This window comes from Rhinopithecus bieti, unplaced genomic scaffold (genome assembly GCF_001698545.2).
Source record: "Rhinopithecus bieti isolate Rb0 unplaced genomic scaffold, ASM169854v2 scaffold_15133, whole genome shotgun sequence".
Taxonomy (NCBI): domain Eukaryota; kingdom Metazoa; phylum Chordata; class Mammalia; order Primates; family Cercopithecidae; genus Rhinopithecus; species Rhinopithecus bieti.
Window position 1 is genome coordinate 1,881,113 of NW_016808815.1, and position 15,740 is coordinate 1,896,852.

A 15,740-nucleotide genomic window follows, 5' to 3' on the forward strand; every position below is an offset into this window, starting at 1 on the left:
GCACTATTCACAATAGCAAAGACTTGGAATCAACCCAAATGTCCATCAGTGACAGACTGGATTAAGAAAATGTGGCACATATACACCATGGAATACTATGCAGCCATTAAAAAGGATGAGTTTGTGTCCTTTGTAGGGACATGGATGCAGCTGGAAACCATCATTCTCAGCAAACTATCACACGAACCGAAAACCAAACACCGCATGTTCTCACTCATAGGTGGGAACTGGACAATGAGATCACTTGGACTCGGGAAGGGGAACATCGCACACCAGGGCCTATCATGGGGAGGGGGAAGGGGGGGTGGACTGGGAGTTATACCTGATATAAATGACGAGTTGATGGGTGCTCACGAGTTGATGGGTACAGCACACCAACATGGCGCAAGTATACATATGTAACAAACCTGCACGTTACGCACATGTACCCTAGAACTTAAAGTATCATAAAAAAATTAATTAATTAAGAAAGAAAGAAAGAAAAAAAAAGAAAATAAGAGAAGATTCAAATCAATAACCTAAGATCCCACCTCAAGAATAGCAAATTAAAACCCAAAGCAAGGAGAAAAGAAGTCATAAAGAGAAAAGTTAAAAATCAATGAATGAAAACAGAAAAACAACACAGTAAAATCAATGGAAAAAAGAAGCTGGTTCTTTGAAAACATCAATGAAATAGACAAACCCATAGAAAGACCGAAAAAAATAAGATAAACATTACCAATATTAGGAATGAAACAGGGGCTATCACTACAGTTCCTGCAGATATCAAAAGTATAGTACAGAAATACTATGAACAACTATACATGTATAAATTTGCAAACTGAGATAAAATGGAACAATTCCTCAAAAACGTAAATTGTCGCAATTTCATTGAATATGAAAGGGATAATTTGAATATCTTTATAACTATTAAGGAAATTAAATTCATAATTTTAAAATAAAAAAAAAAAAAAAAAAATCCAGGCCCAGATGCTTTCCCTAGAGAATTCTACCAAATAATTAAGGAACAATTGGCACTAATTTTAGACAATCTCTCCTAGAAAATAGAAAACAGAATCCTTTCCATTTTATTTTATGAAGATAGTATAACCCTGCTATCAAAACCAAGGGCAGTATACACACACACACACACACACACACACACCACTACAGATCAATATTCTTCATGAACATAGATGTAAAAATTCTTAATAAAATATTAGCACATAGAATTCAGCAATATATAAAAATAACTACACACCATGACCAAACAAGGTTTATTCCCGGTGTGCAAGGCTGTTTCTGCATTAAAAAATCAATCAATGTAATCCATCATGTAAGCAGAATAAAGAAGAAGATCACATGATCATATAAATTGATGACAGAAAAAGTGTTTGAAAAAATTCAACACCCATTTATGGTGAAAACTCTCAGAAAAAAAAAAAGGAATAGAGAGTTTCCTGTTCACATTGGGGAACTGGGTAAGGATTTCCACTCTCACTACTTCTATTCAACATGATGTGGAAGTTGAAGCCAGTGCGATAAGGAAATAAAAGGCATACATACAGATCAGAAGGAAAGAAATAAAACTGCCCCTATTGGAAAATGACATGATTGTTTATGTAGAATATCTCAAGGAATATACCAAAACAAACCAAAACATAAAACAAAGAAACAAAAAACTCTCAGAACTAATAAATGAGCTCAGCAAGGTCACAAGATTAAAGATAAATATAAACACATTAATCTTATTTCTACATATTAGCATTGAACACATAGACACCAACATAAAAAATATGATTTGCATAGAAAAGCTAAATAAATGAAGAGACATACCATGTTCATGTTTTAGAAAATTCAACATAGTAAAGATGTCATTTCTTCTCAAATGAATAAACAGCTTTCAGGCAATCAATATTTAAGCAAGATTTTTTTGTAGATACAGACCAAAATTATCCTAGACTTCATATGAAAAGGCAAAAGAACTAGAATAGCTAAAACAATTTTGAAAACTAAGAATACAGTGAGAGGAATCAATCGACCTGATCTTGAAACTTACTTTAAAGCTGCAGTAATCAAAATGATCAAATTATAAAGCTGTGTGGTATTGGCAGAAGCACAGACACATAAATAAGTGAAAGAAAACAGAATTCAGAAATAGACCCACACAAATATGCTTAATTGATTTTTTACAAACGTGTAAAGGCAGGTCAATGGAAGAAAGATAGCCTTTTCAACAAAAGGTGCTGGTTGAACATTCATAGAGGAAAAAAGAATGTCAACCTAAGTCTCACATTTTATACAAAAATTAACTCCAAAGGGATTGCAGGCTTAAATATAAAATGTAAAACTCTAAAACTCTTTGAAAAGAAACGTAGAAGAAAATCTTCAAGATCTGGGGCTAGGTAAAATTCTTAGACTCTACACCAGAAACACAATCCATGAAAAGACAAATTGATAAACTAGACTTTTATCCAAACTAAAAAAAAAAAAAAAAAAAATTGTACTTTGACAGACCCTGTTATGAGGATAAAAAGACAAACTACAGTGTAAAAAAATATTTGAAAACCACATCTGACCAAGAGCTAGTATACAGAATATATGGGTTTGATATTGTACTATCAAGATGTTACCACTGCAAGATGTTACCATTGAGGGAAACTGAGTAAAGAGTATATGAGATCTCTCTGTATTATATCTCACAATTGCATGTAAATCCACAATTATCTCAAAACACAAAGTTTAATTTTAAAAAAAAATTTTTAAGTATAGTCATCTCTGCCACTTGATATGTCCAGGTGTCAATATACATTGAGAGAAGTCTGGAAGGATGGTGACATCAACATTAAAAAAAAGATTTAGTGATTTATGACTTAAACCTCCAGGGGTCAGCTCTCACCTGCAACAAAGCTCCCATAAGTGATGCCAGCGCAGCCATTCCAATACATAGGGCTCCATACACCACACCTAAACGGACAACATAAAAGCCAGTGTTAAAATCCAGACCCAGAGAATTAGAATTCTCAATAGAATAATCCACCACACCTTTGATTCAAAGTAAGTAACATGACTGTGGTGAAGAATGGACACACACATCAGAGCCAGTGAATAAAGAAAAGGGCTGTTTTCCTCTGACATTAACAGTGTTCCAAGAGGACAAAGCCCTTACATTGTGGCCCAGGATTAGTTATGACAGCAGGTTATATAAGAATTCCTGGAATTAACTATAGGGATTTAAAACTAAGAACTATATTGTGTTATTAATCTAATCCTCCATAAACATTTGTATATAAAGGAAGGCTCAGGTCTCTGTTTTCGGCTTGTAAAAAAATAGAATACTATTCAGCTCTGCTCTGTGCAAGGTGAGAGAGGGAGTAATAAACAGAAATTAGACTCTTCTGACTTTTAAGCATTCATTTCCCTTGGGAAGTGGCAATGGACACCATGGGGTGTTGGAGGACTTTTAGACCCCTCATAATCTCCTTAAGTATCCTCAAGCCCTTCCTATTAAACTAGCAAAGAAAGGCAACTTCTGGATAAGCAGCACATCTGCCCTTCTGCTAAGTTGTTTTCTTCAAACTTCTTTTAAAAAAATTTTTTTTAAATAGAGACGGGTTGTCGCTATGTTGCCCAGACTGGCCTCGAACTCCTGGGCTCAAGCGATCCTCCCATCTTGGCCTCCCAAAGTCCTAGGATTACAGGCGTGAGTCACCATGCTCAGCCCAAACTTGTTTATAAAAGTTCTCAAACCACCACTGGTGGTCAGATTGTGGAATATTTTTTTCTATTGACTTTCAGTATTTTCCAAATTTTCTCCAGGTACATGTATTACCTTTTAAGTTATAGGAAATATCATGCAAAAAGCCCTTTAATACTTTCATTCAGCAAAAGTCACCTGAAATCAGTTGATATAATTTCCCAAATGCAAAACTCAATATACAGAAAAATAATGAATGCAAAATTTGCCCATCATTAAATTTTTGTATTTCTTATATTATGTTATTTCTATCTTACTTTAGCACTCATAGCTTTGTTAAATATATTGAGTAAATAATGCAGCTGAATGAAAAATCTTAAATATTTTTTCAAAGAGTTCTCATAGATATGATTTTTATGCCTCTCAATTTTAATGTAAATCATATTTTCAATATATTAGGTTTGATTCTCCATTTGATAGGTTATGAACAGTCACCTATAATTTTGGGAACTCAAAGTTATTGGAAACACATTCAAATCATCTGCCACATTCTTCCCTATGTCCTTACTGCATATACTTCAAGATTATGATTTCATAGTACCCTTTAAAATGAATGAAAATCTCATCTATATTAGCAGAGTTGATTTGTCATTCATCAACATCATTCCATGAGCACCAGCTAGTGCCTCCTGTTTTATATGCATTATCTCAAAACCCAATTCTGCAAAGTGTTTGTGTGCCCATTTTCCATATAGAGAAATAGAGGCTTGTATGGGTAACTGGATTTTCTCAAGGTTAACAGCTAGTAAATTAACAAAGCAAGACTGGGTTTGTCTCGCTTCAAAAGCATCTGTTCATTCTACTAACCACACAGCTTCAATAATCCCATAGTGAACCAGTCTAAAAACCCTTTAGGAAGCATTGCATCATTCTGAAATTATGCTCCAGGATTAAAATTGGGTACATAATAAAATGATGCATTGCTATTTAAATTTAGGGAACACTGAAGGATATAAATTAAGGACTCATTCCAGGCTACAGTCGTGGCAATTTTACATAGAATTATGGCTGCTAATAGGGTATAATTTACTATTTCTTTGACCGTCTATTAATGTTATTGTGTTAAGGTTAAAGATTCTTTCTCAAAAAGGAATTTGTTAGTCATTCATTTCAAGGTGTCAAAATGAAGAATGCAGTGCATTGGCAAGATTTCTTTGAGTTGGATATTACATTTGAGACATCTGGGAACTGAAGATGCTTAAACCACTCTATTCAAGCTGGTATTTAACCCCTAATGATGCTCTACAATTGAACAGAACAGAAGTTGAGAATTTCTTGCACAAATTTATAGTTCATCTCCAGGACAGTGTACATAAGCAGACAGAACAGACAACTAAGACGAGTCAAAATTCTTAACACTCTGTTTCTTTATCTTCAATTCATCTAATCTATTAATCTAATCTAATGTAATCCTCTGTAAACATTTGGGAAGTGTCTATGGGAAGACTAAGTAATTGAAACTGACTGTAAGTTGCTTCCACTTGCAGTTAATCTTCAATGTCTTCTTAGGTAACACAGAAATCTTCAGTGCCTTCTTAGGTAACACAGAAAAAATGTGGCTCTTGGTTCCAAAGTAGGGATATTTCTTAGAACTGTGGACTACAGTTCAAAAGGAAAATAGTTGAATTTTTGTGTGTGTGTGGCTAAGAATTTTAACACAAACTGAGGATAGGATGAAGGCACAGGAAAAAAAGGACAGCCAAATCGGTCCCCTGCAAATTGTCGTTTGTGGTTCACTGACAATTAATTGTTTGAAGTGTCTCCCAAATCTTGATTACAGATATGGTAACGTTAAACACTGGATACAAACATTTAAAAAAATCTGCATTGTCATAGGCATACATATGTGGATATCCATTCACAATCAGAGGTTCTTCCTCTGTAGCTTCAGTGGAAAAAAATTTTTTGTGTCTCAAAAAAATCATCTCTCTGAGCTAAAATGGAATTGTGAAAACAGAAACTTACTCATTCCTTGGGAAATCCAAGACAGAGACCTTTCTGAGAGCGATCTGAAGTAAGGTTTGATTAGATCTTCCACAGTTACTGCTGCTAAGGCATTAATACTGGAGGACACTGTGCTGTAAGGGAAAAAAAACTTTTGATTTATAATATTTTACCTTTAATAATACTTTAAGTGGGAATGAGAAAGGGGTAAACAAATTGTCACTTCTAAAATATAACCCGATTTCTACTATGCTATTTTTACTTTATTTTATTATTAATGTTTTGAGACAGCTGGAGTGCAATGGCATGATCTCAGCTCACTGCAAGCTCCGCCTCCCGGATTCATGCCATTCTCCTGTCTTAGCCTTCAGAGTAGCTGGAACTACAGGCGCCTGCCACCATGCCCTGCTAATTTTTTGTATTTTTAGTAGAGATGGGGTTTCACTGTGTTAGCCAGGATTGTCTCGATCTCCTGACCTCGTGATCCGCCTGCCTCGGCCTCCCAAAGTGCTGGGATTACAGGCGTGGGCCACCACACCCGGCTCTACTATGCTATTTTTAATAATCACAGCACTGCCTTTCTGGAAACTGTTATCATCCAAAAATGATATTCAGGCAACATCTACAGGCTTGACAGTAAAAGAGAAAGGATGTGTTAATGTTGCTTCCACTTGCAGTTAATCTTCAGTGTCTAAAAGAATCTACACAGATTACTCCATATTCTTATAAATAACAACTTTAAAACATATTTTTCTTTGTGCATAGAAAGGACTGTCATAAGTCCTCCCTACCATGTGCTGTAAATGTCAACAATATTAATTTCCTGAATCCCCACTAACGCACACTGTACATGTTGATAATAACAATTCTCTGGAAGAAAGGGCAATGATAGATCAGAAAATGTAAGATTCTCTGGGCAGTATATATTATTCAACATGTAAATGGAAGATTTCATTCTAATTTTCAAGTTGACCATGCTTTAGCCTCATGTGTGTTTTCAATCAAGACTGTGGCACCCAGTTTTGATCATCAGCGAAAGCTACCGTCAACCAATCATCATTATTGTGACCACAGAGTATCACATCATGGGATGTATGATGGTGTATTAGAGAGCAGGGACCTAGTCAAAAGTGGAGCTGATGACAACAGGACACTAGTCCACAGAGATAAGTCAGACCACAGAGAGGACACATGCAGCAGATTGCCTACTTTGGGCCATCTGTGTCCATGCCCAGAACTCCACATTATCCCCCTAAAGTATCTAATAACAAAAGAAAGATCCCAACAGGGAAATCATGTGTTATTAGAGTCATAGTTCATACCTTAACGTCCCACTGTAAGCACAGGCCACAAAAAGTCCAGGAAGTCCTGGATAATCTTGCAGAATGTCCAGTACCAAATAAGGCATGAGCTGAAAAATTCCAACATTTATTTCCAAGTACTTGTCGCTACTGAATAAAATTAATGAATGCCTAGTTTATCATTTATCTTGTCTCCTTCAGGAACTGAAAGGAGCTATTCCACACAACTGAAATTTTCAAATACCTAAAATTAAACCCTTTAACTACTAACATTTAGAGAAACGAATAGCACAGTAGTTAAGTAAAGAGGCTTTGGATTCACAGAGATGTGGCTTTTGTAAGTGAAGTTCTGAGTCCCAGCTTCTTCAACTATAAAATAGTGGTAATAATATAACCTCATAGAGTTGCTGTAAAAGTTAATTTAGATAATTTATGTAAAACTCATAGTATAGTATATGGAATATAATAAATGCTCAAAACAAAGTAGTTGTTATTCTTGGGAATAATAAGTTGTTTTAAAGGAAATATTTGACACACCTCTGTGCTTAAGTAAGCAGCATCCACTTAACTTTACTTCATGACTCAAGGACATTTTGTGAACTTTAGTCACTGCCCAGGATAGAAGATGTAATTTTAGCTGCATCAAGTACAAGACATAGTGATGGGTGGAGAATGACTTCAGGAAATCCCTTAAACTTGCTTCTTTTAAAAAACTTCCTGATACTAACTTGCTTTTGATAACTTCTATTTTAAAAAATAAATATCAAATAAGGATAATCAAGTGTGTGACTTCAGGACTCTGTTGCACGGCAGCTTTTCTACAAAATCAGTTTCCGAATCAAAAGAGTCCTAAGTGGACAATTTTCTAGAAGAGCGTCCTCTCATGTGCATTAAAACCTGAACTTCTCCCACAGTACAGAGTAGATGACATGTCCTATTTTATCAGCTTCCATAGCCTCTTCAATTTCATTTAACAATAGTGTGCTTATGGGATATGGAAGAACTTCCTCCACTGTTGAAAGGGAATGTTTCAACAGTAGGATTGTTTCAGTTCTTTTAGGATTGCGTTCTCCACTTTTCCAAAGCTTACTCATTCTTTATGCTCAGAAAAATGGAATAGCATTTATCCCTATATGAGATCAAGACCCAGTTTTCCCAAAATATCATAAAGGTTTAACTTTAAACAATGTCCCACAAATAGCAAATATAGATTCCATCTATAGTGTTATAGCAAGTTCCAAAATCCTCTATCCTGTCTTCAACTTTCTCAAAAATCTGCGATGTAATTATTTCATGTCTGAGTGGCTCCCTCAAGTATAGGTAGAACCAATGAAATAGGATTGATAGAGAAGAAAATAGTAAAACTATATCTAGGAACTGGCCTGCTTCCTCTAGGCAAATGCCAGCAGAGCATAGAGAAACATATCCTTGCTCTCTCGAGGATAAGGGGTTTTTTTGTATTTGTTTTTTTGTTTTAAGACAGTCTCCCTCTCTCACCTAGGTTGGAGTACAGTGGCTTGATCTTGGCTCACTGCAATCTCCACCTCCCAGGTTCAAGCGATTCTCCTGCCTCAGCCTCCTGTGTAGCTGGGATTACGGGAGTCCACCACTATGCCCGACTAATTTTTGCATTTTTAATAGAGACGGATTTTACCATGTTGGCCAGGCTAGTCTTGAACTCCTGACCTCAAGTGATTCGCCTGCCTCATCCTCCCAAAGCACTAAGATTACAGGTGTGAGCCACCACGACTGGGTGAGAATAAGGTTCTGACACAATCTTCCACTGTCTTATTTGCACGGTATCCCCAGTGAAATGTTAATTGAATTTACTTGTTTACTAACACAGTCCTGGAAACATCAGTTGAAGAGAAACCTTCACGGACTGTCTAAGCGTGTATAGGCAAGACACCCTGAATGTATTTTATAAGATGTCTCAAAGGTGGGAAGTCGTAGGGACTTTTTTTTTTTTTTTTTTTTTTTTTTTTTTTTTTGCCCAGGGTAAAGGCAAAGTACATTAAAAACTTTTTTTAAGTCCTTATTGTCTTCATGACAATATAGATTGATAACAGTCACAAACTATTCTTTATTAGAGGGAATGTAACAGAACAGTGCCTCCATCTTCATAGTAAACCTGATTCCTACCTTCTCTGAGAGGACAGGGAGGGTGTGTTTATAAAAAGGAGGGCATAGGGTAAGATATGGTTGAGAAACAGCTCCAGGGTGTTTTTATTTTCTAGCCCCACAAAGTTGTACTTTTCAGGGAGCATGAGATGCATTTGCATCAACAGAAATTCCATCTATTTTCATTCTAATGAATCCCCTAGGAACTTGTTCTGCAAGCGAGTCTTAGAAAATAATTTTGGCAAGAACTCAGGCTTTAGAGTTGGGCAATCCTGGGTTTGAACTCTAGTTCCCCTTTTTGAAAGACAATAAATGGCACAGAGGTTCAAAGTTAGGACTCTGGTGGCAGCTGGCTTGGTTTTAAATCCTGGCTTCAGGTTACTAGCTAGTTACTCACTTAAATTCTTTAGGCCTGAATTCTCTCATCTTTGAAAGGGAGATAATCGTAGAACCTACATCAGAGGGTGACTGTGAAGATTAAAAGTTGAAATTTATATGAAGCATTTATGGTAGTGCCTGGCCCATGGTGGGTATTTGATAACTGCTCATAGTTATTCTTACTTATTAGCAACGTGATCTTGGGTAAGTTATATAACCTCTCTGAAAAGCATTTCTTCATCTGTAAAATCAGGATTGTGGGGTTGTGAGAATTAAATGAAGTATGTTAATCTCCTGGCACAGAATCTCACCACAGAGTTGGTACTCAATAAATATTCACTTATTAGATCCATCTCTCCATCATTTAAAAAATTGGAAGATAAATTGTTTATAAATGAATGCTCTAACAAGCATCCACAAAATGTTCTATACTTCAATGGTTTGTGTAGTTTAAAACAAAACAAAACAAAACTGTGTTTACATTCCTACTCCCAACCTTGAGCTATTTCTATTTAACACTCTACTTGACTTTTCCTGGTGTTTCCATATTTTAATTTTAGATACAGTACTCTTCATTCTTGCTATATCTGCTAAAATAAATTCTTACCAAAGTTTTATAGAAATGTAAGATGATTATGGCAAGTTCACTTTCCGTTTCTCTACAAGAATAGGAATGCTCTTTCCTCTCAACTCATAAGCTTTTTGAATATTATTCATACACCTGTAAAAAAGACATGGTACTGAACCTGGTCTGGTGCAGACACTTTCTTGGCTGTCCAAGGATCACAGTCACGGTACCTAGAATATAGGGCGAGCCCACAAAACACTGAGCACGTGAGGATTGCCCAGAGTCCCACAAGATTGATGTAGAGAGACCTAAAGAAGTGAAAACAAACCAGCAAAAGACAACTGTAATTTCTGTCCCAAAGATTAGGGAACCTGTTATATGAACAAAAGAGACCCTCATGATTAGACTCAATAAATGCACATTATCTTTTGATTGTCTAAAACACTACTTATTTTATTCTAGCCTAATATTCTGCTTATGATACCAATCAATCGACAGTGTATTTGTAAATATTTGAATGGATGGGACTTCCCCATGAAAGAGTGTACGCTCATGGTCGAAACTCTGGGGGCATTGGTAGCTTTATAAAGGTACCTAGTTATACTACTTCAGGTCTTCTTGTCATGAAATAAGGATTTTAATCGTCAACCGAGCATTAACTCATTCTCCTTTTAAAAGTAATGCCACTGTAAACTGCTAAACACTGTCAACATTTACACAGTAACTCATGAAACTTGTTTAAATGTTGTTTATAAGACCACACATTAAGTAGGAATGCAAACCTGTATTCTTTGGACAGGTATCTTCTCAAACAATGTTCAACACTGTAATATACTGTGTGTGCTCCAGTAGAGAATAAAGGTTTACACACAGCACTGGAGCCAGTCCTGAGCATAAATCCTGGCTCTACCATATGTGACCCTGGGCAAGTAATTCAACCTATCTGATCTTCAGTTTCTTCATTGAAGCATAGGATAGCAATGCCCACATCACAAAGTTATAAAACTAAATGAAACATGGTACTTACATGCAATAAACCCCTGTTAAGTTATTGATACTAGTTATTGATATTAGTGTTAATGTTATTGAATCCTATGTCTTAATAATCAGCTGAATAGTAAACATTTCTCTTGCTAAGATGGCTACATATTTTTTCCACTGGTACTGTAGTGGACAGTGATGAGCTGCCCTAAGTGGAAAACAGGTACCATCCCTGAAGTCATGCCTCCTTCTTCCCAACGCTCCGGGGAGTCTGCATCCAATGAAAAATTGATTCAGAGGTTTAAAGTCCCAGTCCCCTCACCCTAACATGGGACTAGTCTGAAGAGCCATCCTAGCTCTAGAGCAACCTTTGAGGCCTCTGTTCAGATTGCATAACAGTCCAGTGTCTCCCTCTCATCAATCCTATTTCCTTTTCTTCCCTTTTACATATAGTGATTCTCTGATCAACTCTTCCATGCTAACCTCAACCTCAGAGTCTGCTTCTGGAAGAACCAAAGATGGGTTTATCAGATTGATCCTTCTCCCTTGAATTGACTAATATTGCAGTATGTTTTGCTATTGTTAGCTCATCTCCAAATCACCAGAAAATTATGTCCAGATACTCTGTTGCCCAAACACCTCTTCTGTCTTATATATGAATGTAATATATTGTTTTAGATCACTTTTATGCTGTTCAAATTGACCACTTATCAACATCTCACACTGTCTTTTGTCAATCATTATCAGTAGGTCTTGGCTTTTTAGCAGGGATTAATTCTCCCTATAGCATAAGTGCAAGAAGGCAGATGAAAATGAGTCCCCTGGGTTCAGAGAGTCTGCTTCATGCAGATCCACTATGCTTACAGTAATTGATTTTTATCAAGAAAGCTCTAATGCTGTTATTTAAGTAATCAGGTCGGGCTTTTTGGGTTTCATGTTCCCAAGGGAAGAGAAGAAGAGCTTGTCCACAATTACTTTGGGACAGGCATCAGCTCTAGTGTAGATTTAAAAGTACAATAGACTACTCTATCTACAAATTACATTCTTCCAAAATTCCTTAAAATACCAGAATTCTTAAGTTCATTTTGGGGGGATCCCATATCCAGTTATTATATCCATATTCATATAGATTTTTCACTGTGAGTTCTTCAAGGATTTGGGTAATCTCTAAGCCAATTTACTCTCAATATATTGAGTTCTGACATATGACATCACAATATTTTCATTTTCTCTTTTGAATAGAAATAGAATCGTCCCTCCTTCCCTCACCCTATCCACCCTGGACTCTTATTCAATCTCCTTAGAGCTTTGAAGCCCCTAAAAGCACGTGAGCAGAATCAGCCTATTTATCAGCACAAGGAGTGGTGAGCACTGCAGTGATGTGATGTCTCCAAAGAAGGAACCAGCCACCATTCCACACTCTTTGCTCAAACCAAGATGGGCTCGAGAGTTCTGGACCTTGCTGTCCTTCCTACCTCTGCACATTCATCCAAATCACTCTACCTACCTAGAACGCCTTCCTACTCTTCTCCACCTGCCCAAATTATGATCATTCTTCATATTCATTTTGCCAGTTCAATAGGAATCTCTCATCCATCCTCCACCTTCACATCACATCAGTTGAAGTGGAAAAAGGAACTCACATTTACTAGGCCTTTACCACACGTATGCCAAACACAGTATTTTACAACACCTCCCATGAGGTATACAGTATTTCTTATGCTCCTTTTACAAGTTTAGAAACTGCACCTCAAAGAGACTGCAGAATGTGCCCAGGATCAATCAAGTAGCAAGTATTAGAGCAGGGTTATAAACCTATGACTGTGTCTGAAAATGAAATACAAAGTACTATATATACTCTGGAACATTTTCTCTATTGTTATATTGTTTCATGAAACTGTTATATGTCTCTAATATTATTTTTTAGCATACTTGCATGTATTTTCCTAATTTGAGATTAACTTTCTTCATGACAAAGGCCATATATATTTATCCCCCATAGGTTCTTATGCAAATAGATGCACAATACATGCTGATTTGTTTTCATTAATAATTCCTATAAATATCTTCAAATACCTGATTTAAAACATACAGTACCACTTTGTTCTTGGTCCTTTTGTAACCAAATACATCATTTATCTCTTGGAATTTTATGACACAAAACACATAAAGGAGCTAAATGTGACTTATAGAAGAGTTTCCATAAAGACAATTGATGGTTATTAATGCTTCATATACCATGGTGTATGACTTACAATTTTGCCTGGAATCTGCTTTTACAAGAAATATATCTCTGCACCTGGGATTGGTTGACACCATAGATGCTGCTCCATGTGAAGGTCCCTCCTATAATAATTGTCCAGAAGGTGTGTCTTTGCAAAGGGTTAGGATTAAAACTAAATGACAAGAAAGAGAAAACAAATCTGAACTATTAGCAGAGATAAAAAAAATTCTCTTAGACTATATTTGGAAGCAAGCAAGGTATATTTATATATACAACACATACATAAATATGTACAAATTTATTAATTAATTTAAAAGGTAGAAATATTTCCAACTTAAGTTCGATGAAATAAAAAATATTATTTTCAGAGATCTGGAAATACTAGAAGAGACTGGGGGAAATGAATGTTGCAATCATTCTGAACATTTATATAAATTGTTCTCCTCTGATATAAGGAAACTGTCGTTTGAACAAATCTGACACGATGTAATCAGAGAACATGAAACAAAGAGAAAGAGGGAGAGAAAAATATTCCTAAGTGCACCGCAGCAGTAGAGATGGCACTAAAATGAACACAAAATTAATAACACATTGTGTATAGAATTCCTCTCCCAGCACATGTAGTCATAGTTCTAATCTATATTCATGTTCAACTAATCAGTCAATTAATACAGTTTAAAGTTTTGCATTTTCTAAAAACTGCATGTCATTGTAATCATGCTTTATTAAAATGCTGTGTGTACAAGCTAAATACTAATAGTTTAAAACCACTTGATGACATCATGTACATAAGTCCAAAACATTGTCATAGAGAAAGCTCGATTTCCATGTTTGAAAGATCTTTTAATCCTTTGTATTGGAAGGAATGATTTTGTTCATCTCTGATACACAATATGAGCTAGAAAACTTTCTGCAAAGTTAGCTTTCATGGACACTTCCTTAAAATTATGAAATTTTGCAAATTCATTTCAAATCTTATATTTGAGATCCATTGAGTAAAGTGCTCTAATTGTATGCATATTCTGGAATTCTTATGGAAAGTAAGAGCCTCTATTTCATGTCTAACATTTCATATCAATGTCTTAAGAGTTTCAAGAGTGTTGACCCTTTCTTCCCAAGAGAAAGAAGCTACTACATTAGCTAACTGAAGAGACAAAAGGAGTCAGCGAGCTATCTGAGGGAGATACGACAAGATTTAAAACACTCAGTTTAGTGGTTTAGGCCATACAGAATATATAGGCCAATGGCAGACAACACAGAAAATACCAATACAATACCCTTCTTCTCTTCATTTATCTTAATTTGAGCAAACTTTGTCTACCGTATTCTCAAAACATATCAGAATAACAAGTGATACTCCTGAAAAGTATGAAACACAAATAGACTTTTTATTGTTGCTTAATGACTTTCAAAGCTAAGGTCATAAAAATGTCTAATCTTTTTTTAAGAATCTCTTACTAATGCATATAAGCTATTGCTTCAGTGCTCCAATATATATGTATCCTTCGTATAAAGTGACAGCTAACTTGCAGAAAAATGATTGGTTCCATACCCTCTCTCCTCAGCCTGGCCTACCAGGAAGACATTTGGGAGTAATCAAGAGTAGCCATTGGTTGTTTCCACTTCCTGGACTTCCCCTTTCCCTGTTCTGGTAACAGCAACCTAGGTTTGCTTTGGGGAAACCACCATTTCTCCATTAAATAGTCTCGATTGACAATCAGTCAAAATATCTTGTTCTGCTCTAGCCAAAGGGTGGAAACACGTCCCAAGCTAGGCAACTAGAGGCTCTTTTCCTTAGAATCTGAATCTTGAGCTAAAAGAAGGAAATAAATATTGAAAATAGTTGAAACTGATTCACTAAAATTTATTCCTGCACATTAACACATTGACCCTGTCCAATTTCTGAAAAAGCTTTTCTCAAACTCTGGTGCTTATTTTCAGAAGATCAGAAAAGAGCCACCAAGTGTAAAATGGGTTTTCTTTCTTCAGACTGCCTATTCAAAGTGGGGCTGCTATCTCAAAGAGAAGGTAGGCTAGTTCAAGACGACATGGGTGCCTTTCCATATTGTAAAAGGACAGCACTATTGATCCAAAACGGAAGGTGTGTTCAATATTCTTTTGAATTGTGTGATATACTTGGGATGAAATATCTAGTCTCTTCTTGTTCTTTAGGAAAACTGAATAGCTGTTTAAAACATGTTACATCATGTGCTGTACTGTCACTTGAAGCATCGACCATAACTTTACTAGTCAATTCTCTAGAAATAATACTTAATATTAGATAATTTTCATTATATACTACATACACATACATATATAATTATAATACATAATCATAAGCTACTATGTTAATATACTATATATTGCCAGGACAACATCAAAAGAGAAACTCTCAAAGTTGCTTAAAACAAAGAATTGTCAAGATGAAATCACTGTCTTTCAGTGTCTATCTCTCTCTCTCTTTTTTTTTTTTTTTTTTTGGCAGGT

At 35.8% G+C, this 15,740-nt stretch overlaps 1 protein-coding gene across 2 annotated transcripts in view; it reads right to left on the reverse strand.

Moving 5' to 3' along the window:
- SLC5A8 (solute carrier family 5 member 8) overlaps positions 1-15,740 on the reverse strand; it is a 65,147-nt gene that overhangs the window by 26,443 nt on the left and 22,964 nt on the right. For both annotated transcript variants that reach the window (XM_017887295.1, XM_017887296.1), the window contains exons 6-10: positions 13,285-13,425; positions 10,227-10,356; positions 7,003-7,091; positions 5,702-5,814; positions 2,879-2,946 (exon numbers count right to left, since the gene is read on the reverse strand). In XM_017887295.1, the coding sequence (XP_017742784.1) occupies positions 2,879-2,946; positions 5,702-5,814; positions 7,003-7,091; positions 10,227-10,356; positions 13,285-13,425 (541 nt within the window). The remainder of the gene's footprint in view (positions 1-2,878; positions 2,947-5,701; positions 5,815-7,002; positions 7,092-10,226; positions 10,357-13,284; positions 13,426-15,740) is intronic.